The sequence below is a fragment of the Mustela putorius genome, unplaced genomic scaffold (genome assembly GCF_011764305.1).
Source record: "Mustela putorius furo isolate JIRA1106 unplaced genomic scaffold, ASM1176430v1.1 tig00003909_pilon_pilon_pilon, whole genome shotgun sequence".
Taxonomy (NCBI): domain Eukaryota; kingdom Metazoa; phylum Chordata; class Mammalia; order Carnivora; family Mustelidae; genus Mustela; species Mustela putorius.
In genome coordinates, this window is record NW_025422057.1 from 22,306,978 (window position 1) to 22,329,587 (window position 22,610).

Consider the following 22,610-nt stretch of genomic DNA (forward strand, 5'->3'; position numbering starts at 1 on the left):
TTCAGTCGGTGAACAAAAAGGGACAGGGCTGGGCGGGAAGGCAGGGTGTGTGGAAAAGAGTCCCTGTGCTGACTTTTGTGTGGGCCCATGACATAAGAGGGCATGAGTGGGTTCCTTGCTGACATCAAGGATTCTGAGTTGTGACCAAAGGTCTGTGGAGGACCTCAAATTACAGTTTTAGGGAGAGTGATAGTTTCCATGTAGGTGAGGATAGACACCCTTCCTTTCCCATGAATGGCTTGTTATATAGCCAATGATGCATCAATTCAGCTGTAGAATTGATGAACTAAAGATTTTTGTAGATGTGTTTTCCAGCAAAGGTATTTAGTCATATTTTGAGGGGAGTTTGTACCTCAAACTAGGGTAAGAACTACGGATTTAAACCCTCACTGGTACCCTTTGTAAATATTTGGTTCATCTGAGTCTCATTCCGTAAAGCTGGGGTTGGTAAACTATATGGCCTGTCAGGCCAATATGGCCCACCACTTGTTTTTCTACATAAACCTTTACTAGAACTCAGTCTTGTTTAGTTACAGACTGACTTGCTTTTGCTCTCTATGGCAGAATAAAGTACTTACGGCAGGGACTGTATGGTATATAAAGCCTACAGCGTTTATTATCTGGCTCTTAAAAAAAAAGGTTTACTGATCCCTCCTCTGAAGTATGAATTTCTTTTAGTTGTCTGCATTTGGACACTGAGTAGACAGATCAGCATGGTTGATATATATATGTATAGATATGATTACATGAAGATGTCCAAGACGGGGATCGGGGTTGAGTCTTGACTTCAAGGAGTTTACAGTCACCTTGGAAGAGACTAGAATGATAAATAAGAGATTGTAGGGCCACATCTCACTCCTCATAGTAGCTCTGGTGGTGCCCCGTGCTGGACACAGGAGTAAATAATGAAGGCAGGAGTGGGGAGAGATTAATTACAAAAAAGTGTACTTAAGTGCTCATTTCTGTGAAACAGTTTATAATAAAAGAGAGATCAGTATGTAAACCTAGAGGGGAGACTTCTTCATTTTAGTATGAAGGGTTTGGTTGTGTATACACACACAGACACATGCAAACACACACACACACACACACACACACACACACACATCAGTGTTCACAGTCTTCATACAATTCTGACTCTGATGTTACCCACGCTCAACTTGCTGTGTCCCATAAAGTCTGAACAGTCCCTTTGCGGGCTCATCTCACACCGCTGTAGGCAGGTCACCCTCCTAACTCGAGAAGATGCCGGCAGCCACGGCTTGACCTTATTAGTTGCAAAGAATATCACAGTTGTCCGTGTGCATCAGGGAAGCAGTCTAAAATTCAGCCTCCCACTCAGCTTCCACCCTTATTACTGGCAACTTACACGGGGGAGAAAAGCCCGTTGTTATTCTAAGTGCACAAAGCTGGTGACAAAGTAAGGAAATGTGGCAGTTATTGAATGCCTCCTCTGTAAAAGGCACTGTTTTGTAGCATTTAAAAAAAAAAAACACACACACACACACACAGAGCTACCTTCCTCGTTTTGTGCTTTCAAGTTGGGGTATCATGGTATTTAGCCAGAGAAGCTTGGGATGCCCAGTGCCTCAGTGCAGTCCTACATCCTACCATGCACTTTGGAGATTCAGTGCCCATGAGAGAGAACTAACTGTAGCACCTACAGAGGCTTTGTCTGTCATCCCTCCCTCTGGCATCGCAAACGGGTCCTGACAAATGCCTCTGACACAAAGCACTTAGAGCAGCGCTTCCTGCTCCGCCTCCAGCCCAGTGTTAGGAAGCATTTTTTTTTTTTTTTTAAAAGATTGTATTTATTTATTTGAGATAGAGAGAGAGCATGAGCAGGAAGAGAGAAAAAGGGAGATAGAGAAGTTGACTCCCCGCTGAGCACAGAGCCCACCTTAGGACCCAGGACCCTGAGATCGTAACGTGGACTGAAGGCAGACATTTAACCAGCTGAGCCACCCAGGCACTGAGGAGGTCTTAACGCAGTGCCTCCAAAATATAAACACGGTGTCAGCTTGCTTACCCATCCCCACTGGGACGGTCCTAATCCTAGCCACCATCATTTCTGTCATGCTCTGCAGTGACGGGCTCCCAACTGGCCCTCCCTTCTCTACCTGGCAATCTCTTCTCCACACGGCAGCCAATGAGATCTTTTCTTTTGTAATCCAGTTTTACTGAGGTGAACCATACATAAAAAGTACCCATTTTAAGAATATAATTTGATGAATCTTGACAAGTGTAGATACACCGATGGGACCAGTACCTCAGTCAAGATAGAACATTTCATCACCTTCAGAAATTCTTTTGTGCCCTTTTGCACTCAGTTTCCACTCCCCTGGCCCTAGACAATCACAAATCTGCTTTTCTTTACTATAGATTAGATTGATCTTTTCTCACATTTCATTTAATAAGATCAACTTGAGCTTTAAAAATTCAGAGGCCCCTCCTTTACGTGAAGTTTCTGATGACTTTCTAACCCAGGGAGAAAAAGATTCTAGTACTTTACCACGGCCTGTGACGTCTCATAGGGCCCAACTCCTGTCTGCTCTCCTTCCTGCCGTCTGGGTTCTCTCTTCCGCTTGCTTACATAAGCTGGGAGAGGGCAGCACTTCTTTCCATACTTTTAGCTCACTGCACTCCTTTATGTCTTAGCCCCCTGTGTTCACCATTATTTCTCCTAAAATGCCATTTCTGTAGTGTGGCTTTCTCTTGGCTTTCAGCTTCGTGCCTGATTACCTGAATCTCAGAGGCTTTCTTCAGCTTTCCCTAAGCTGGGACTTGGCCCAACTCTTGCTTACCTATGAGCCTTCTCATGTTCTGAAATCAGCACGTGTGCTGGTCGGGTTGTCTGTTCTGCCTCCCCCTGCCAAACCAGGAGCTGCACGAGTATAGAAACCATGGCTGTCCTGGCCACTCCAGAGCATCTGCTCACAGATCAACCCCGTGGCGGATGTTCAGCACGTGTTGTTGTGATGGGCGTGATTCGTCTAAAGTGATGCTTCATTTGCAGGTGGTGTTGGAGTTTCACGTCTGGGCTTGAGTGGAAGCTTTCCCTTGCCACTGACAGCCACACGGAGGGATCTGTCATAATACCCCTCTCTGAAGCCCAGAGGCTCAGGTTGACCCTACAGTTAGCAAAATCAGTAGGCTCATTAAGATCCAGTGAGGATGAATTAATGGGCTCTGGATGTGTGGCACCTAGGAGTCTTTTGGCCTGCCTCCCTCATTAACCCTGTTTGATGTTAGTTTGAATCGAGTTTTAGAAAACAGGCTGAGAAAAGGAAATGACAAAGGGCGGGTGGGGCAGGGACCAGAATCACTTTATAAAAATCTGCTAAAGGCACAAAATAGGAATGAAAATCTTTGAGCTACAGGAGACCTGGACCGTTAAAAACCTCCTTTAGGTTTGGGAGCGGGTGGCAGAGAGGAGATAAAAAAAAGTGCTTTTAGGTTGTGAGTACTTGGAAAGTGACAGTGTCACCGAAAGCACAGCCTAGTGATTAGAAAGGCGATTTTCCAGCAGGGCTGTTACAAATGTGGAACAAGTTCAGAATTACAGCCCCAAACGGAATGTCCCTGGTAAAATGCATTCTATAGAAATAAGACATCCAGAGTAATTTGAGGCTGTATTTTTAGGACTTTCAGACTGATTGCCCAGAGGGCTCAGCTAGGATTTCTTTTCTCTGAAGAATGCATTGTACTGTTAGATGGGGTATTACAGGTCATGGTCCACCTGCCTCCAAAGCCTCAGGATTGGGCTCCCAAGAGGCGAGATGTGAACCGAGCCTGTGACAAATCCTTCGGGTCCCCAGGGAAAGCATAGTGTTCTGTGGAGAGAGGCTGTGACTTCTTTATGCATTCAGCAGACAGTTCTCTGCTGGAGCTAGCCAGCCAGCTTCCCCAGGAAATCCTTGACCACAGATCCCACTCCTGCACAAAGGCTGTGACTCTGCATGGGGTATTGGAACGGAGTGGAACTGAATCTCCAGGAGAGTGCCTGAGCCCCACGAGAAAAAAGTGCACCCAGACTCAGCCTCTTGGCCCACAGCTCTCTCTCTTCTTTGCCATTGACTCTTTACTAAAAATCTAAGGATTTCTAGTTCCAACTCAGGATCATAGAGAGCGGGAGTGTGTGTGCAGGGAGTGGATTTGGAGGATACTATTTAGGACTTCAGCGGCTGCCTTATTATTTATAAAAGGTGTGATTTGGCTTGTCAGTGTAATACCCAGATTAGGAGCCCTAGGGATATGAGTACCATGAAGACAAGACCTAAAGGCTGTTAGTACAGAGGTTGGGGAAAAGAGAAAGTGGAATGAGAAGCTGATTGATTCTCAAATAATCTAACAGTTTTTTAAAGTTGATTTTATTCAAGTTGGGGGCGGAGGGCATGTCTCCTATCAGTTAGTAATTCTCCATTGGCCATCCACAGTGCAAGAAGACAGTAGCTAGTTAATGCATCATTTAAATCCAACAGACAGATGTTGGACACTAGCAATGGCCAAAGGATTTCACGTTAAAATGAAAAATAAAATAATATGGCAAAACATTGGGACTTTGGTTCTTTCCACAGTTTGGCAACTATGGCCATTGCCGCTATGAACATTGGGGTACAGATGGTCCTTCTTCTCACTACAACTGTATCTTTAGGATAAATACCCAGTAGTATAATTGCAGGTTCATAGGGAAGCTCCATTTTTAATTTATTTTTTTATTATTTTTTAAATTTTTTAATAAACATATAATGTATTTTTATCCCCGGGGTACAGGTCTGTGAATCGCCAGGCTTACACATTTCACAGCACTCACCATAGCACATACCCTCCCCAATGTCCATAACCCACCACCCTCTCCCGACCCCCATCCCCCCAGCAACCCTCAGCCTATTTTGTAAGATTGAGTCTTTTATGGTTTGTCTCCCTCCCGATTCCATCTTCTTTCATTTATTCTTTTCCTACCTTTCAAACCCCCCACATTGCATCTCTGCTTCCTCATATCAGGGAGATCATATGATAGTTGTCTTTCTCTGGTTGACTTATTTCGCTAAGCCTAATACCCTCTAGTTCCATCCACGTCATCGCAAATGACAAGATTTCATTTCTTTTGATGGCTGCATAGTATTCCATTGTATATGCCCTTCAAGAGCTGAATGGATAAAGAAGATATGGTACACACACACACACACACAATGGAGTGCTAAGCCTCCATCAGAAAGAATGAATATCCAACTTTTGTATCGATATGGACAGGACTGGAGGAAATTATGCTGAGTGAGATAAGTCAAGCAGAGAGAGTCAGTTATATGGTTTTACTTACTTGCAGAGCATAAAGAATAACATGGAGCACATTGGGAGATGGAAAGGAGAAGTGAGTTGGGGGAAATTGGAGGGGGAGACAAACCATCAGAGACTGTGGACTGAGAAACAAACTGAGGGTTTTGGAGGGGAGAGTGGTGGGGGCTGGGGTGAGCCTGGTGGTGGGTATTAAGGAGGGCATGTATTGTATGGAGCACTGGGTGGGGTGCATAAACAATGAATTTTGAAACACTGAAAAATAAAATAAAATAAAATAAAATAATAAAAAAACAAAAAAAAAAAAAAACATTGGGAGCTAGAGATCCACAATGGGTTTCAGTAGTCTGTGAACTCCCTGGAATTGAATACAGAACCCTGTGTGCATTTGCCTTTGAGCGTTTTTTCTTGGGATAGAGCTCTTAATTGGCCTCAGATCCTCAAACTCTAAATCTGATCTTGAAAAGATGAAAGACAAGGGATCCAGTTGCTGGTGATAGCCCCGTGACTGTGTGTGAGGAAAGACACAAAGGGTCATATCCAAACATGTACTGCGCGGCTCCCTTCATTCTCTGGAATCCGCCACGAAGTCCTGGTGGTCTCAGTGTACAGTTCCGTATTTTCTTAATGTGGAAAGATAAGAGGAGTAGAGAGATGCCTTTGGGGCTAACTGTACTTTGACTCTACTGAATTAGAGAGAACTCTGGAAAGATGCTCAGATATTTATGACATGGTTGGTAGAGGGAGAAAAGAGGGTGAGAAAGTAGGAGAGAAGGCAGGAAAAGAGAGGTAAGCGAAGTGTCCCCTGCCTGGGCAAAATGTGCCTAACAATCAGAGACCTTGTCCTGTGTCCTGCAGGATTTGGCAGGGGCTTGATAGCCATTATAATAAACCTCTCCATTAATTGTTGATGACTTGACTCTGACGGATCTCCCAAACTGGTCAGGTACAAAAGTTCAACTTAAAAAAAAGTAAAAATGAATCACTAAATGTTGTTTTTCTTTGAGCATTGATGTAGACTATGTAACTTCCTTGAAAAAAATGGAAAAAATGGAAGGAGGCGGGGAAAAAAGCCATGAATATTCTCCTCATACCAGCTGGGGGCAATCCAGTACTGCAAATGTGAGAGTGGAGAAAAAAAGTGCACCAAAAAGAGCACTTCTAATGTTGTTGCTACGGCCTGAACTGGTGTCTTTTCTTCTCAAATTAATTTATCTCGAGCCTCTGAGAGCCCTAACAACAGAGCAAGGACGAGATGGCCGAATGAAATCGCCCTCTTTCCTTTGTAACAGCAGATGCCCTATGTCAAATAATCCTTGATCAGGTCAGATGGCGTCTGAGTTTCGGAATCTTCTGGACTGCTGGGTGATGAAGTACGTGACAAGTATCTGGCTCAGCATGGCAGACTGGGTGCTCCCTTAGCTGTGGGTGTTCTACTCTGTTGGGCGACACAAGGGACCCTCCAGGAAGCCCATGAGACCCAGCTAATCCCCTAGGAGTTCTGGACTTTTTGGAATGCCATGGAGATGCTCAACATTAATTTGACGATGTGGTTTCCACTCGGCCCAAATGTACTTCTGGCCTTGTTCTGAGTGAGATGTTCAACAAAGGCCTTTCAGGTGGTCCCTCGTATAAGGCATTGTTCGATTCTTCGAGCATCTATTGGCTGTCTCTTTTAGATGCTAGGCCAGGTTCCACAGAAGACTCCCAAGGGTGTTATTTGACATTTTCTCTTTATTCGTAGTGTTTCTCTCTTAGGAAGATAAAACTGTACATACCTCGCATAGCTAATAGGAGATTGCACATGGTCAAATAAACTGTTGTCAATCCGAGAAGGGGAGATCCTGATAGGCTACAGCTGTCAGGAAAACTTTCATGGAGGTGCAGTTTACCGTCTCTGCTTTACTCTGTCTTAACATCAGCACGGCACAGCCCTGTCCGGGAACGTGCCCAGCAGACAACACTACCTGTTCTTTTTTTTTTTTTTTTTTTTAATTTATTTTTTATTTTCAGCATAGCTGTATTCCTTGTTTTTGCACCACACCCAGTGCTCCATGCAATCCGTGCCCTCTCTAATACCCACCACCTGGTACCCCAGCCTCCCACCCCCCACCCCTTCAAAAACCTCAGATTGTTTTTCAGAGTCCATAGTCTCTCATGGTTCACCTCCCCTTCCAATTTCCCCCAACTCCCTTCTCCTCTCTAACTCCCCATGTCCTCCATGCTATTTGTTATGCTCCACAAATAAGTGAAACCGTATGATAACCGACTCTCTCTGCTTGACTTATTTACCTGTTCTCATAGTCTTCTCGGGCAAGAGGAAACCAAACCTCTGGGTCCAAAAGATTCTTTTTAGAGGGGCAGTCTTCCTTACTCTTATGAAACGTTGTAAAGTAAGAATGCCTTTTTTCGGAAACCCTTCCATGTCATTTTTAGGCAAAACCCATCACTTATAACGATCATTGTCCCTGGAGAGTTTACTCTGTGTTGGCAGGGAGGAAAGGCCCTGTTGGGGATCCACTGTTTGACTTCACCAGTATTTTGGCCGCTTTCATCCCTCTGCTTCATTTTTAGTTTTTCATTGACTTTATCCCATATAAATTTAATCATTGTATCTCTGTAGCTCTTTGAATATCTGCTGGCTGAGACTTACAGAGCAGAATGAAAGTAATAACAGAGATACATTGGTAATTCCAAAAACTCAAGTCGATAAGATTAGAAAATAATCTTTTTGAGAGATAAAAAGAAATGCAGGTTCAGATACAAACTTGTAGTTTTTGACAACTCAGTCCTAGAACTGTTTTAAATGAAATTCATGTAAGATTTATTATCCTGTATTTGAAAACTGTTGGTATCTTAATCAGAGAATTTGATCGAGATTTTTACACACAGATTAAAAAGTCCCTCAAATTTTCATTTGAATTGTTATTACTAGTGCATTTTGTCTACAGGCATGACTTTTATATTGACTAATACAGATTCTGATCACACCCTTACGTGGATATTGTGTTGATTTCCTGGTAGACGTTAGATGAGTTTCAGATGTCTTTCTGCACCTTCTGGACAACCGAGACTGATGTCTCCAATGGGCGGTGGCCAAGAGATACCAGCTGACTTCTTCAGATCCCCCCCAGCTTGAGAAAATCTTTTTTTTTTTTTTAAAGATTTTATTTATTTATTTGACAGACAGAGATCACAAGTAGGCAGAGAGGCAGGCAGAGAGAGAGGAGGAAGCAGGCTCCCTGCCGAGCAGAGAGCCCGATGTGGGGCTCGATCCCAGGACCCTAGGATCATGACCTGAGCCGAAGGCAGAGGCTTTAACACACTGAGCCACCCAGGCACCCCTGAGCAAATCTTTTTACCTGATTTTTCTACCCCATTTTTCCTCCTCTGTCTTACCTGGCTAAACTCTTCTACTTCTTTTCTTTGTTATTGGTATTGCTCGGGCCTGAAATGTTCTTTATCTTCCTGAACATCTCACCTGCAATCCCTACCTTACGCATCTTTGCTCAGGCGCCATTTTCTCCTCGAAGCCTTCCCTTATCCAAAGTTGGACACACAGTCATGTCAGCCTCTAGAACTTCATGTTTCTTCCTTACTGATCTTATGGCTGTTATGCTAGTCTCTCTTGATGGTAGTCAATAGAAAAATCTTAAATTAAGTACCATATAATGGCAGAGACCAAATGTTAGTCAATGTAAGTCTTTCATAAGCTACGCCCAGTGCCTTACAGATAGAGCACTAAGATATTTGTTGAATGGCCAAATGGCAATCAAGGCAGTAGATCAGACCTAACATGAAGATGCTCCCTCCTTCCCCAGTTTGGCACCTGTCTTATGCTTAGTGGACACCAGATACCTGTGGAATAGGAGACGGGTACATGAATGAACGGCTAGATGGGTGGATGAATGCATGGATCCTTTGAATCTGGACTTTAAGTGATGGTTTAGATTACATGTCTTTATGACCCTCATTTCTCCTCTTCTCAGCCCTATTGTTCACTACACCTTCACCTTAAAGTCTCTGAGAATCCCTACACATCAGGGATCATTGCCAGCCGAGACACAGCGCCCAGCATCATAGTGGCTTCAGGTAAGAAGCTTGCCTGGTGGGCTTGCTGTTGCAAATTGTATTTATTTTAGAAGCTAGATATCTGTGCTGGGAACTTAATAAGCAAGCGAAAATATTTTGGAAGTCACCCAAACAACAGACCCTGGAGAAACTGTGCTAAGAAACCCTTGCTCACGTACAGTGTTGACAGTCTCAGTCTGTCTCAGGCAGCATAGGTGGGCAGTAGAGCCTATTGTTAGCTTTTGCAAGCAGCTCCTTTCACTGATGGTGACATGCTTTCTCTAGGTAATATAGGTTCTGAATTATCAGACAGCGACATCAGCATGTTTGTCTCGTCAGACGCAGGGAACACCTGGAGGCAGGTAAGAAGACATCCTGGGTTGAGTTGCTGCATTTTAAATGACATATAAACATTGTTCAACTTGGTTAAATTCTGGGAACTCCTTTGGCTCTATGTAGATCCTAAAGCTTGTCAATGTGTTTATTTCCTTTTTTGTTTTATGAGAATCTTAAATAAGTCTTTGAGTTTAGCAAATAATTATGCAATGTGATTTTTTTTTGTCATTCAATAAAAATGACCCTTTTTTCAGAGCCTCTATGTAAGAAAGTTTGTAAGTTACAATGAGACCAAATTGGAGCTGACTGAATTTTTTTTCCACAAAAGAAAACCAGGATCCCCAAGGGGTTATTATATAGGAACACGGAGCCTGGAGGGTGGATTCTATCCCCAACACTCAGTTGCCACCATAAATCCCCCTTGCCTTGGAGTCAGACTAGAGAGGAATGCAGTGATACAGAAACAGCCATTACCCAGGTGGTGGTCTGAAATGTTTAAATTTCATGTGCAGAAGACAGAGTAATAACCATCAGGGTGCATAAGTTGGGAAACGTAGAAATGGAATCACTTTAAACCAACGTGTTTAGCTTAAATGCTTCCTCTCTATATTCTAAATGAAAATTAGATACCCATAGCTTATAAAACAAGCATTTAATGAGGTTTAGCAATCATAACAAGATATGTGTCTAATGCATGGTTGTTACACTTCAATAAATATATTTTAATAACCTGCTGACGTTTAATTATCATACAATAACTAGCACCATAAATTGAAACCTAATGCACAGGTAATCACACAGAAATGAGAATACTCTGCTTTAAATTTTAGACAGAGATGTCCATGCCATGGTCCAATTACCATTTCCTCGCCTCAGACCCTTCGTAGATCCTCCATGTGATTCACGTGGTTTGAGAAGAGTGAGGCAGGAAGGATATTTGCTTAAGTTGCTTAAACCCCAGGGCTGTTGATCTTGGGGCATGTAGGAACTTGGACTATGAAGCTGCCTCTGGCGAACAGTTCAAGAGCCAGGATCCCATTTTGTTGCTTCCAGCACCCAAACCAAGCAGAGAGCTCTCTACATCTGTAGTCCTGGGATATCTTTTAGGTAGAAGAGATAAACAAGAGGGAAAATAATTATGTCTGTAGTGTAGCCACAGACAAGGCAATACCAACAACGCAATTATGAGAAAACAGCACACGTCTTGTACGGAGAGGACACAGAAATTGTTTGCAGCCCGTCTCCACTTGACTTCAAGTTGATTTCTGCACATTTGGTGAAAAACCTAAAGGACACATGTACCCCAGGTTGATTCCATTTTGATGAGAACTACATTAGGCTTGGTAGTGAATCTATGAATTGAACAAGAACAGCTTTCTTTTGTAGTACTTGGACACTTTGAAGTAATTACATTCTGGAAAGGGTACAGTAACGCCGCAGGTCGCAGCCCCGTGAGTTACTCTACGCCTGGCCTTAGACAAATCCCATCTCTCTAAACCTGTCAAAATGAGAATGTTGGAGTAAGGTATCCCTAAGCTTTCTTCCTTCTAAAGATGTTGTACAATAAGATGGTTACCCAGTATTCTGACATCGTCATCTGTGGGAATCAACAGAATTTACCGCAAAGAGATGGGATTATAAATATGAACACATAACTCTTAATTCTTCAGATTTCTTTTGTGGCGCACCTAAAAGCATTTAGTATAACTCCAGTGGTACGTGTGGTCCCCCTTGGGAAGCACTGACTATAGCTGTCTCTCCAAAGATTTTGGGAAACCCTGTTCTCTCATGGGAGGGATTTATCTCCTCAGACGAAGACTCCTTCTCTGAACTCTGGGCATGTGTGGATGTGGCGTGTGTCCATGTGGCTGTGTTTCCCTCTTGCAGATCTTTGAAGAGGAGCACAGTGTTTTATATCTGGACCAAGGTGGAGTCTTGGTGGCTATGAAGCACACGTCGCTCCCGATTCGACATCTCTGGTAAAGGCATGGGTCATGACTGGATGGCTCCATCCCGCTAAGCCCAGCTGACGGGTCGGATGTCGGATGGGGACTGTGTTGGCAGAAAAACATCAGTGTCTACTAGAACATAATTTATAGCTTTACTCTATTAAAATAAGATGATTGCCTGCAGTTTCCTAGAAGAAGGAGGAAAGGGAGAAAGGAGAGAGAGAGAGGAAGATTGAGACTGATTCTGCCCCTGAGAGAGGAGTTAGTTGCATGGTGGTTTTCACATATGTCAGTGCCCTCCCTCTTAGTACCTACCTTATTGCTTCAGGGCACTCACGGGTACAGTGGCCTGTTGGGTACAATGGGCAGAAGTTAAGAGTAGCTTAATGTGTATTCATTTTGTGTGTCTGCACAGAGATCAGCAATTCGGGGCACATCTCTCCCTGTCTCTTTCCCCTGCTCCTCCTTCCTTGGCTTCCTTTGGCAGGGGTGGTGGGATGGGGTGACAAACCACAGCTCTTCCTGGAGGTCTCACACAGAGGGATGTGCAAGCCCTCCCTTCCAGAATGCTTTCTAGAAGGTTCCTTAATCTGTGTTTTTGAAAGGGGCTCTCTCCACTGGCAAGCTTGTTCAAAACCAAAAGCATGATTTTCCCTCTGGTCTTAGTTACTTTGGAGACCTACGGGAAAGCTGCCGAAATAAGAGAAACAGAGGCTTAGCTTGGAGGGGGGAAGACATCCACAGAGAATGGCAGAGCCGAGGAACCATCCCATGCAAACAGCAGGGCTGCAGACCTCTCTTGCTCTCAGGAGCCAGTCCTTCTGTACCCCTCCTCCATGAGTCAGTTCGGATTCGTAACAGAGTAGGAGGGAAGCCGCTCAGGATTTGCTCACTTAGAGGCAGCTGGTTCAAGTCCATCTAAGTAGGTCTCATAAGGCCATTGCTCCTCAGAATCACCAGTAAAGCCTGCTGCTAGATTGCAGTGAGGTTTGGGAGAGGGTCACATTGAGATCTAAGACCTAATAAAATATCCAAATTAAAAAAAAATTCTATCAAAGACTTATTATTATTCCCATTTCGTACAGCTCTCCCCTTATAGCTGTTATAACACATCTGGGTCCCAGATTGCTTGGCTAACGGTATTTCTACCTTCTGATGTAATTAAGAATACTTATTCATATAAAAGGCTCACTTTGACAGTGCCCCGGGTACTTTTAAAATGTATTCTCTCCTGGCTGATAGTATCTTTCCCCTGAAAGGACTTTTTTTTTTTTTTTTTTTTTTTCCTTTTGAGATCTGATGCCTATTATTTTTTTCTTTCATTAGGTTGAGTTTTGATGAAGGGAGATCTTGGAGCAAGTACAGTTTCACATCTATTCCACTTTTTGTGGATGGGGTTCTGGGTGAGCCTGGGGAGGAGACTCTAATTATGACGTAAGTGGAAAAGTATGATGTCTTCTAATTATAATATAAATCCAGGAACATGTTGTGTTTTGTTTTCTTTTTAAAGATTTGATTCATTCATTTATTTGAGAGAGCAAGAGAGCATGAGCCGGGCGGGGGGCTGAGGGTGGTGGTGGGAAGAGGCAGAGAATCGAAGCAGATCTCATGCCATGCACAGAGCCCCGTGTGGGGCTCGATCTCACAACCATGAGATCTCGCCCTAAGTCAACACTGAGATTCAGACATCAAATGGACTGAGCCACCCAGGTGCCCCCCGGAAACTTATTGTTTTTAGCAAAGCCTACTCACTTCACTGCTGTTAGATTTGAAATTGCCAGCAAGGTCAGTACATCTCACTTCATTGTTTCTCAGCAAAAGGGAAAGAAAAATGTGGGTGCCCATTTTCTTGGCTCTTTAATAATTAGGACACCCACACTGAGCGCTGGCGGCAAGAGGACACAACTTATTTTTTCCTATACTGAATGGGCCTGGCTGGGGAAATGAGACGTGATTGTTTCAAAAGAAAATAAAACTATAAATTTAAAACTTTAATAATAAACTGAATATACAGGAAATCACAGGCATTTAAGAATGATTTCACTTTAAGACAGAATACAGCTTGATCAAAACCCCACAAAGGATTTTCTTTTTTCCTGGCTCTTTACCGAACCCACTTGTGAGGATATATTAGAAAAACCGTGAGAACAATCTGTTCTTGTGAAATTGTATTTGCACTCATTCTTGTCTGGAAAGCGATGATCATTAATTTGTGAAAGACTTGATTAATGACTTGCCTGCTTAAGGGTTTCAAAACATGAACGTTGAATTTGTAATATGAAACTGTGAAGGGTTTTTTGTTGGTTTTTTTTTTTCATCCCCTAAAAATTGGACATGGAAAACAGAAGTTTTAAAGTAGTCAACCCTGTCATCAATGAAAATTTAAAAAACAATGAATAGTTGGAACTATTTCTAATTTTTTCTAATTTTTTGTTCCTTCTTTTAATGATAGAAAAAAGCAACAAAAATTTAGTATGCCTCTTAGCTGTGCTTTTGCTCACCAAACACAGAGCCAGATAAGCTGTTTGTTCCATAATTTGCCCTTTATTCAGTTATCTTTTTTTTTTCAGTATTTTATTTATTTATTCATGAGAGACAGGGGGAGAATCAGGGACTCTGATGCAGAACTTGATCCCAGGACCCTGGTGTCATGACCTAAGCCAAAGGCCGACTATTCACCAACTGAGCCACCCAGGCACCCCCCTTATCCGGTTTTTATATTTGCAGAATGCAGATGAAAAAGAGCTGACTGGAAAGGCTACTTTGTGGCTTTTCTCCACAGTTGGCTCTGACTGGTGACTAGATACCTGAGTTTGTCTGAGTAAGGAGAGAATGCAGAGTGCCGGACGCAGTTCTCACTACCAGGCCCTCCTGGCCACTCTCCCTAGGGACAGGCAGGACAGTGAAATAGCACAAAAACTGTGGAAACCACGGACCTTAGCAGGAGAACCTAGGTGTGTAATCCTGGTGGACCACATCGAAGTCAGCACTTGTGATCGTTTCCTTAACTGTTTTTTTTTTCTTATCAGCCATTCTTGTGGTAAATAGGCAGAAGTGAGTTTTTCGTCAGACTCCACCCGAGTTCTGGGCTCTGACTGGATGGGTTCTTAGTGATTTGACTTTCTTTTTTGCACGTTAGCTAAACGCTCTGAGCCTCAGATTACCCATGGGTGATTCAGATTCCAGTAACAGTCACCGTCCCCATCACTGTGTTTTGGGGATTAAGTGATCTGCTCAGTGTAAAGTGTTGAGTGTTGGGCTAAGCTCGCGGTAAACCCCCAGCACAGGCTAGCGACTGGCATTGCTCTGACTGTGATTATTTTTCTCATTATGAACCCTGTAGCGTGTTTGGACACTTCAGCCACCGCTCCGAATGGCAGCTGGTCAAGGTGGACTACAAGTCCATTTTCGACCGACGGTGTGCCGAGGAAGACTACAGACCCTGGCAGCTGCACAGCCAGGTAGGGAGGGCCGAGCTGAGGGGCAGTCCTGGTGGAGGGCATGGGGTGTCTGTCGTGCAGGTGTAGGAATCAGGGTCCTCACAGCCACAGCTTACCTCTCCGGCTTCATCTAAAGCTACATCGACTGATTTCTTACATGCTTTGTGTTCCACAACAGTGAACAAACTCAACACTTATGGCTTGTTGTGAAATAATTTATTTTTTTATTGTACTAGGATATAATGAGATAAAATTCAAATGTGCTTGGCTTAGATTTACAACTCAAAATGAAATACCAACTCAGCATGCGGATCCAAACAGAATTTATCTGAGCATGTCGTGTGGGCGCAGGGTAGGGGCAGGGGTGAGGAGAGGGTCTTCAGTTTTATCGAGCAATGCAAACGGAGACATAAAATAATAAAATTACCCTTGGTAGGCGGTGCCAGTCAAATCCTTCCCTGTCACCCTGTGATTCCCTGGGATTAGGTGGTGCTTCTTGCCTCCTTCCAAGGCACTCAAAGTACAAAGACGCAGAATCATTAGTAGGAAGCGTTCCTTCATTCTGGGTCCTCAACTGATCAGCTTGTAGCTGAAAGCATCTCTCCTTTGATTTCCAATGTGGAAGTCATTCTGCAGGTTCCTCCAAGGAGGGACAGCAGGTCCCCCTGCATCGCCATCACTATAGTCAAGCAGTAACACATCGTATCCCCAAACTTAGACTAAGTACAACTGGATCCTTGAACCACATGGGTTTGAACTGCACAGGTCCACTTACATGCACATTTTTTTTCAATAAATGTAGTCCAGGGCTCTAAATATTTTTATCCTCCTAATGATTCTCTTTTTTTTTTTTTTTAAAGATTTTATTTATTTATTTGACAGATAGAGATCACAAGTAGGCAGAGAGGCAGGCAGAGAGAGAGAGAGAGAGAAGATGAAGCAGGCTCCCTGTGGAGCAGAGAGACCGATGTGGGGCTCGATCCCAGAACCCTGGGATCATGACCTGAGCTGGAGGCAGAGGTTTTAACCCGCTGAGCCACCCAGGCGCCCCCCTCTCCTTATGATTTTCTTAATACCATTTTCTTTTCTCTGGCTTACTTTATTGTAAGAATACAGCATGTCATACATGTAACATACAAAATCTGTGGTTCATTGGCTATTTACATTATCAGGAAGGCTTCTAGTCTGTGGTAAGCTATTAGTAGTTAAGTTTCGGGGGATTCAAAATTATACGTGGATTTTTGACTGTGTGAGAGGGTTAGAACCTGTAACTCCCACATTGCTCAAGGGTCAGCTGGAATATATTTACATCTAGATGTGTCTATGAGATGGAGCCAATTAAGAGGAATTTGCTCAAAGGACAAAACTCTTTGCTGACCTTCAGACGCATAGCTGTGTTTGACAGCTCGGGCTGCATCCGCCAAAATCCTATACTCTTTTTTGGAGACTCAACAATAAAATCACTGCTCATTTACATTGCTGTTATTTTCCCCTTTGGGATCCACAGGCACTGTGGTATTCAAAGCTTTTATTTATTTTGTAGAGAAACACTGAGTTTAGTTCTCTCACTTGCCTGGTAGATGGACATAAAATCCGTGCTATAAAGTCATGTGGGCAGAGGCACAATAAATTGAGGCAAAATGGATCTTTATATTTCTTAGCAATACTCTTCTTTCATATGCTCGTAAATGACCAGGTGCATAAATCTTTTATTATAGAAGAATTGAACTTAATTACCATAGATTTGTCGGCAGTACCTTTATTTGTTAAAAGCTGAGTCTGAGTTGTCTGTGTGTCCCTTGTAGCATGGAGTCTCATACCTTGCCAAGCAAAGGTTTGCCAAATACATGATGAGTTAACGATGTTTTTTGACACACCCTCCAAGTTTCTTAGAATTGTCTTTACAGTTGCATTCTACACTGGGGTTCTAGACATCAAAAGTAAAATGCTGTTAAAAAAAAAAAAAAAAAGTAAAATGCTGTTAGCACAAAGCAGGCGACCTGTGTCCAGATTACACTAAGGCTTGGGTACCTCTCCCCGAGTGTCTTGATGTGTAGCGGGGAGGGTCCGAGCTTTGTCCCCAACTGCCTGGGATCCTTTGTCTCCTTACAGGGGGAAGCATGCATCATGGGAGCAAAAAGGATATACAAGAAACGAAAATCAGAGCGTAAGTGTATGCAAGGGAAGTATGCAGGAGCTATGGAATCTGAACCCTGTGTCTGCACAGAGGCTGATTTTGACTGGTAAGCTTGTGCTGTCACTCCATGGGGTCATTCCATGTATCAAACCCATTTGCGTCTTAATGAAAGCCAAGATTTAAAATAATAGTAGCGAATATATATATATATATATCATGCTATCACAAGCCTCATATTCTTATGAAATTACCTCTTGAAGACAACATGGTTCACTAGCTATGGGCATATGTATATGGAAAAACTAGAAGTTTCTTTGGACTGAAAGAGGATTAATAAGATGGTTGGTAACTAGCTTCACATAGTTCATAGATCTCAGGACAAAAAAAGATACCACATCCACCCTGAGTTGTGTCAGACAACAGAACTGAAAACAGTAAGTTGACTTCTCAGACAGCAAATGTATTTGGGCACAAGGTAAAGACCTCCTAGAGTTTAGGTTCCTAGTGGGGGAACAATGACCTTATAAGGCAGTAGATTTGCTGTCCTGGGAAGTTTTCAGTCAGTGGTTAGTTAGCTGATGATTGCTTGTGCAAGGTGTGGAAGACTTCAGCGCAAGAATTCAGTGCAAGGGTTGATTCAGTGGCATTGGCGATCTGTGGTTCTGTGGATCTGGTGGTGCAGAAGACTTCTCCCTCTTCCAAGATTCAGCTAGTATAAACTGGAAAGGACTGAGACATTTGAGCACCATAGCATTCTTTCCGAAGCATTTGGTAAGCGGAAAGCTAGCCTGTGGGGTCAGTGCTGCCCTTGCTCTGTTCTGGTCTGGCCTTCAGGTAAGACTCGAAATGATCGAGGATAAGTAGGTGGTAACTCCCTTCATCATATCCATCTCATTTTTTTTTTTCTTCTCTTTATTTTTCTTTAGATTTATATATATAAACATATATATTCAGCAATTGTTGAATATAGATGTCAGTGTTAAGTGACTGAAACTTGACCCACATAAGAAACCAAAGTCATTCCTTTCATATCAGATCTCTGCCTGTACAGCAATCACAGATCACTTATCTGATCATCAAAATATCAGTGACTGGGCTGGGTACATGCCACATAGCTGTGTACACACCATATGACTCAGAAAAAGTAAGTCTTCTCTCGTGGTAAACCTCTAGAGACATTCTCTGAATAAATGGTCCGGTGCAGGCCTGCCAGGATTGGCCACCAGCCCTCAGTCTGATAACCCAAGGCAGGCTGTTGCCCTCTTGTTGGTAAACAAGGCAAGCCAAGAGCCAGTGCTGTAATCTTGGGCTCAGCCAGAGGCCAACAGAAATTCAGTTACATTGAGGTTCACAAGGAAATCTGCGGGGGCCTCTCCAGCTGTAACGTCTGTGTTAGCCAGTACACCGTTACTAACAATGATAGAAGTATCCTACCCCCGCCCTACCTTTCAGGACTGACATCTTGAAATATAGTCACTGAGAAAATGTCCATGGAATTTTAAAGACCATCCCTCTTTCTGACTGCTTCTCCTTTTATCCCCTCTATTCAAGGAGGGCTTGTAAAGGAAGTTAGCATTTTATCTTAGTCATTTAACTTCAGCCTTCGCACGTAGTCATCCTTCTGTAAAGAGCAAATTTATGCTGGTAGGAAAGCAAAGAGAAAAAGCGAGATGAGACATCCCAATTCCCTGATTGTTCCTGAAAATACTGTTCAGGAGGCATCTTTTCTACGAGGTTCCAAAATAAGCTGGTCTTTTATTGTTGTCATTGTCATGTCTTGTTTTTCTTTTTCAGTTCTCAGTGTTAAGGTTTAGTCTAGAGTGGAAGGACCAGAGGGGAAGGAAGGCAATTAGGCTTCTCCCGTTCTTTCTTCCTCACTCCCCTACAGTCTTGGCCCAGTTCTTGCCTTCATCTGTGATTGGAATCTGCTACTCGTACCACTAACTGAAATGTATTCTGAGAAGTGGGTAATGAATCATAAATGAGGCCATTGTAAGTTTTTCTGGTCAAATGGGATTTTTGTTTACTGCCTGATTTCTAAAAATATTTCGGAAGACCTACCATGACCTTGTTGAGTCTCTCCCCGTAGCTAGAGCTTCCGCGATTCCACTTAACTGCAGCGTAAGAAAAGGTGGTTGTCCCTAAATGTTCCCTCTCAGCTTGGCTCTCCCCTGGACAGTCCCCCAGACGACCTTGCCTGCCATTCTTCAGCATTTGTAAAATAATTCCCAGAAACGAACACCGGGTGTCCTGTAGGCAGCATTTCTGAAGTCTTCCTATCCATGCTGTGTTGAACCAGCACCAAATCCAGCTGATACGTGCAGAATTCTAAGTGCCAGCTGCCTGGTGACAGGCCCCTTGGCTGCTTAGCCTGTTTCTCGCTTCCCGCCCCTTGTGAGCCAGCATCTCACCTCCATTACGCAGATGGGCCAATTCGTACTAATGCGAATGGTTACTGATTTGTCTGTGCCTGTGGAGGTGCAATTTGTTGTCATCCTCTGTGCCCAAGTTCATCCTCCAGAAGCCAAGACTATCAGGCCATGTGGAGGCCCCTGGAGGCAAGAAAGAGAGGAGAGGGAGAGAAAAGTCTTTGACTCTTTCCAAGCTATATGGAGAGATTTAAAGCTAACTGGGATGATGCTAACTGACTGGGAAAAACAAACAAACAAACAAACAAAAAAAACCTTTTCCTCGGGGGAGTGTTCATGACAGCCCTGAAGGACATTTCCTTTTCTGCCGTGACTCTGAAGCATATGGAGAGTGCACAGAGAGACCTGGCTCAGCTCTGCTTGGTAGATCCAGATGTCTTGGAAGAGCACCCCAAAGACATCACCAGTGATGAGAATTGTGCCACGTGTGGCTGTGTTTGCATCAGTGAAGTGTACACTGAGGCGTAAGCCTCCACCATGGCCTGCTTTCTTTCCTTTTTTTTTTTTTTTTTTTTAAAGATTTTATTTATTTATTTGACACAGAGAGAGAGAGATCCCAAGTAGGCAGAGAGGCAGGCAGAGAGAGAGGGGGAAGCAGGGTCCCTGCTGAGCAGAGAGCCCGATCTGGGGCTCAATTCCAGGACCCTGAGATGACGACCCAGACCAAAGGCAGACAGAGGCTTAAGCCTCTGAGCCACCCAGGCACCCCCAGTGCCTGTTTAATAACTGCAGCTTTCTTGGGGCCCAACCACCGTCAGTATTGTGTATTCTCCTCACAAGAACATCATCTGCTCTCCGAGCTTAAAGACAGTTACTTGGAATTATTGGTCACTGAGCCTCTGTCTCTACACAGTGTTCTCTGTTGCTTTCAAGTCAGCTTTTCTGGAAATGTGGGGTATTGTCATAGGTAATTAACTGATATTCCACAGGGGGAAAAAACTGTTCCATTTTTGGTATTGGTATTGATTCAGTGAATCTTGTCATTTGACTAATTGACTAGAGTAGAAGTTGGCTGTGTGCTACCATGAAACTGTTCTAGAGATTTTGCAACCTACTGACAGTCTCTCCTGGCTCTTTCCCCCACAGTGACTATGGGTATGAGCGACACAGCAATGGTCAGTGTCTTCCAGCATTTTGGTTCAACCCGTCTTCTCTGTCCAAGGACTGCAGCTTAGGACAGAGTTATCTCAACAGTACTGGGTGAGTGTGGTAGCAACCTGGAGAGGTCTGATTTCAGCCAGTGTTAAACTTGCAGAATTATGTCTGATGGAAGACCTGGGCTTTTTCACTACAGCACAGTGTGTTCATTTATGTTAGTAATGCAGCACAGATATGTATTAATAGTGCAATTTTCATCTGAAAAGAAGACCTCAGTTGCAAATAAAGAAAACAGGTTCCTTGGAGGATGAGGAGGATGGTAATCTATAAATTTCTTTACTTTTTGATACATTATTTCAGAGCTATTTCTGTGAAGCTACCTTTCCCCCTCATTGCATCTCTGTGAAAAAGGCCAAGCAAATATCTCATAGGTGCATTTCCTATTTTATAGATGCAGAAGCTAGAGCGAACAAAGAAACTCATTGACTTTTCAAGAGTATATTGCTATTAGTTGAGACGTGTTTCTTTTTCTTCCTATGTCCAGTCTTGACATGTTTAAGGCATACATTCTGATCTTTATAAAGATGGAATCAGATTCTAAAAGTTTGTTTTAATGTTTTGCATTGTAGGACTTATCCAATATTATTTAAGAAATACCATAGGGCGCCTGGGTGGCTCAGTGGGTAAATCCTCTGCCTTCGGCTCACTCAGGTCATGATCTCAGAGTCCTGGGATCAAGTCCCAAATCTGGCTCTCTGCTCAGCAGGGAATCTGCTTCCCTTCCTCTGCCTACTTGTGGCCTCTCTCTGTCAAATAAATAAATATTCTTAAAAAAAAAAAAAAAAGAGAGAGAGAGAAGAAATACCATAAAAGAGAAAACATTCTGTGACTTTTCCACAAGTGGAGTTGATGTTTATGGACTTTAAAAATATTATGTGGACTTACTTGGATTCTAATTCAGGCAGAATGTAAAAAGACACCTTGGAGCCATTTGGAGAAATGGAATATGGTCTGGTGATTAGATGATGTATTCATCAGGGATCCCCAGAGAAAGAGAACCAATAGGAGACCATGTAGATATATAGAGATAATAGATATATAGATATGTGTCTTCATTATAAGGAATTGGATCATAGATTATGGAAGTGGCAAATCCAAGTGTCAAGATCTACAAAGTGACTTGGGAAACTGGACACCAAGGAGAGCTGAAGGTTTGTTTCTAGTCCGAGTCAGAACCAGGAAAGCTGATGGTATAGTTCTAATGGCCAGAAGGCTCAAATCTAGGAGGAGCCAGCATTGCAGCAGAAGTGTGAAGGCAGAAAAAAAGGTGAATTTCTAGTTTGAAGACAATCAGGCCAAAGAATTCCCTCTTGCTCAAGAAAGGGTAAGCCTTTTTCTCCTCTTGAGGCCTTCCAACATATTGGACATTGGGAGAGCAGTCGGCTTTACGCAGTCTACTAGTTTGCATGCTAAGGTCATCAAAAACAAGCCTCACAGAACCACCCTGAATCATGTTTGACCAAATACCTGAGCACCCGTGGTGGAGTCACACTGACCCATAAAACTATCACAGGTGATAGATCATGTTATATCTAAGCCTAAATATTTATATTATATTTATTGTATTAACTAAATATAGTTATATATTTGTGTGTGATAATGGTATTTTGGTCTGACTAAAAAGAAAGCTTATTTATTTATTTATCAGAGAAAGAGAGAGAGAAAGAGAGCATGCGCGCACAAGCAGGCAGAGCAACAGGCAGAACAGGCAGAGGGAGAAGCAGGCTCCCGGCCGAGCAGAAGGCGGACTCTGGGCTCCATCCCAGGACCCTGGGATCATGACATGATCCAAAGG

At 43.2% G+C, this 22,610-nt stretch overlaps 1 protein-coding gene across 5 annotated transcripts in view; it reads left to right on the plus strand.

The window, feature by feature from the left end:
* The window catches only part of SORCS1 (sortilin related VPS10 domain containing receptor 1), a 511,420-nt gene that overhangs the window by 407,450 nt on the left and 81,360 nt on the right, over positions 1-22,610 (plus strand). For all 5 annotated transcript variants that reach the window (XM_045068616.1, XM_045068612.1, XM_045068614.1 and 2 more), the window contains exons 11-17: positions 9,285-9,387; positions 9,652-9,728; positions 11,590-11,681; positions 12,978-13,085; positions 14,995-15,112; positions 17,204-17,334; positions 20,744-20,857. In XM_045068616.1, the coding sequence (XP_044924551.1) occupies positions 9,285-9,387; positions 9,652-9,728; positions 11,590-11,681; positions 12,978-13,085; positions 14,995-15,112; positions 17,204-17,334; positions 20,744-20,857 (743 nt within the window). The remainder of the gene's footprint in view (positions 1-9,284; positions 9,388-9,651; positions 9,729-11,589; positions 11,682-12,977; positions 13,086-14,994; positions 15,113-17,203; positions 17,335-20,743; positions 20,858-22,610) is intronic.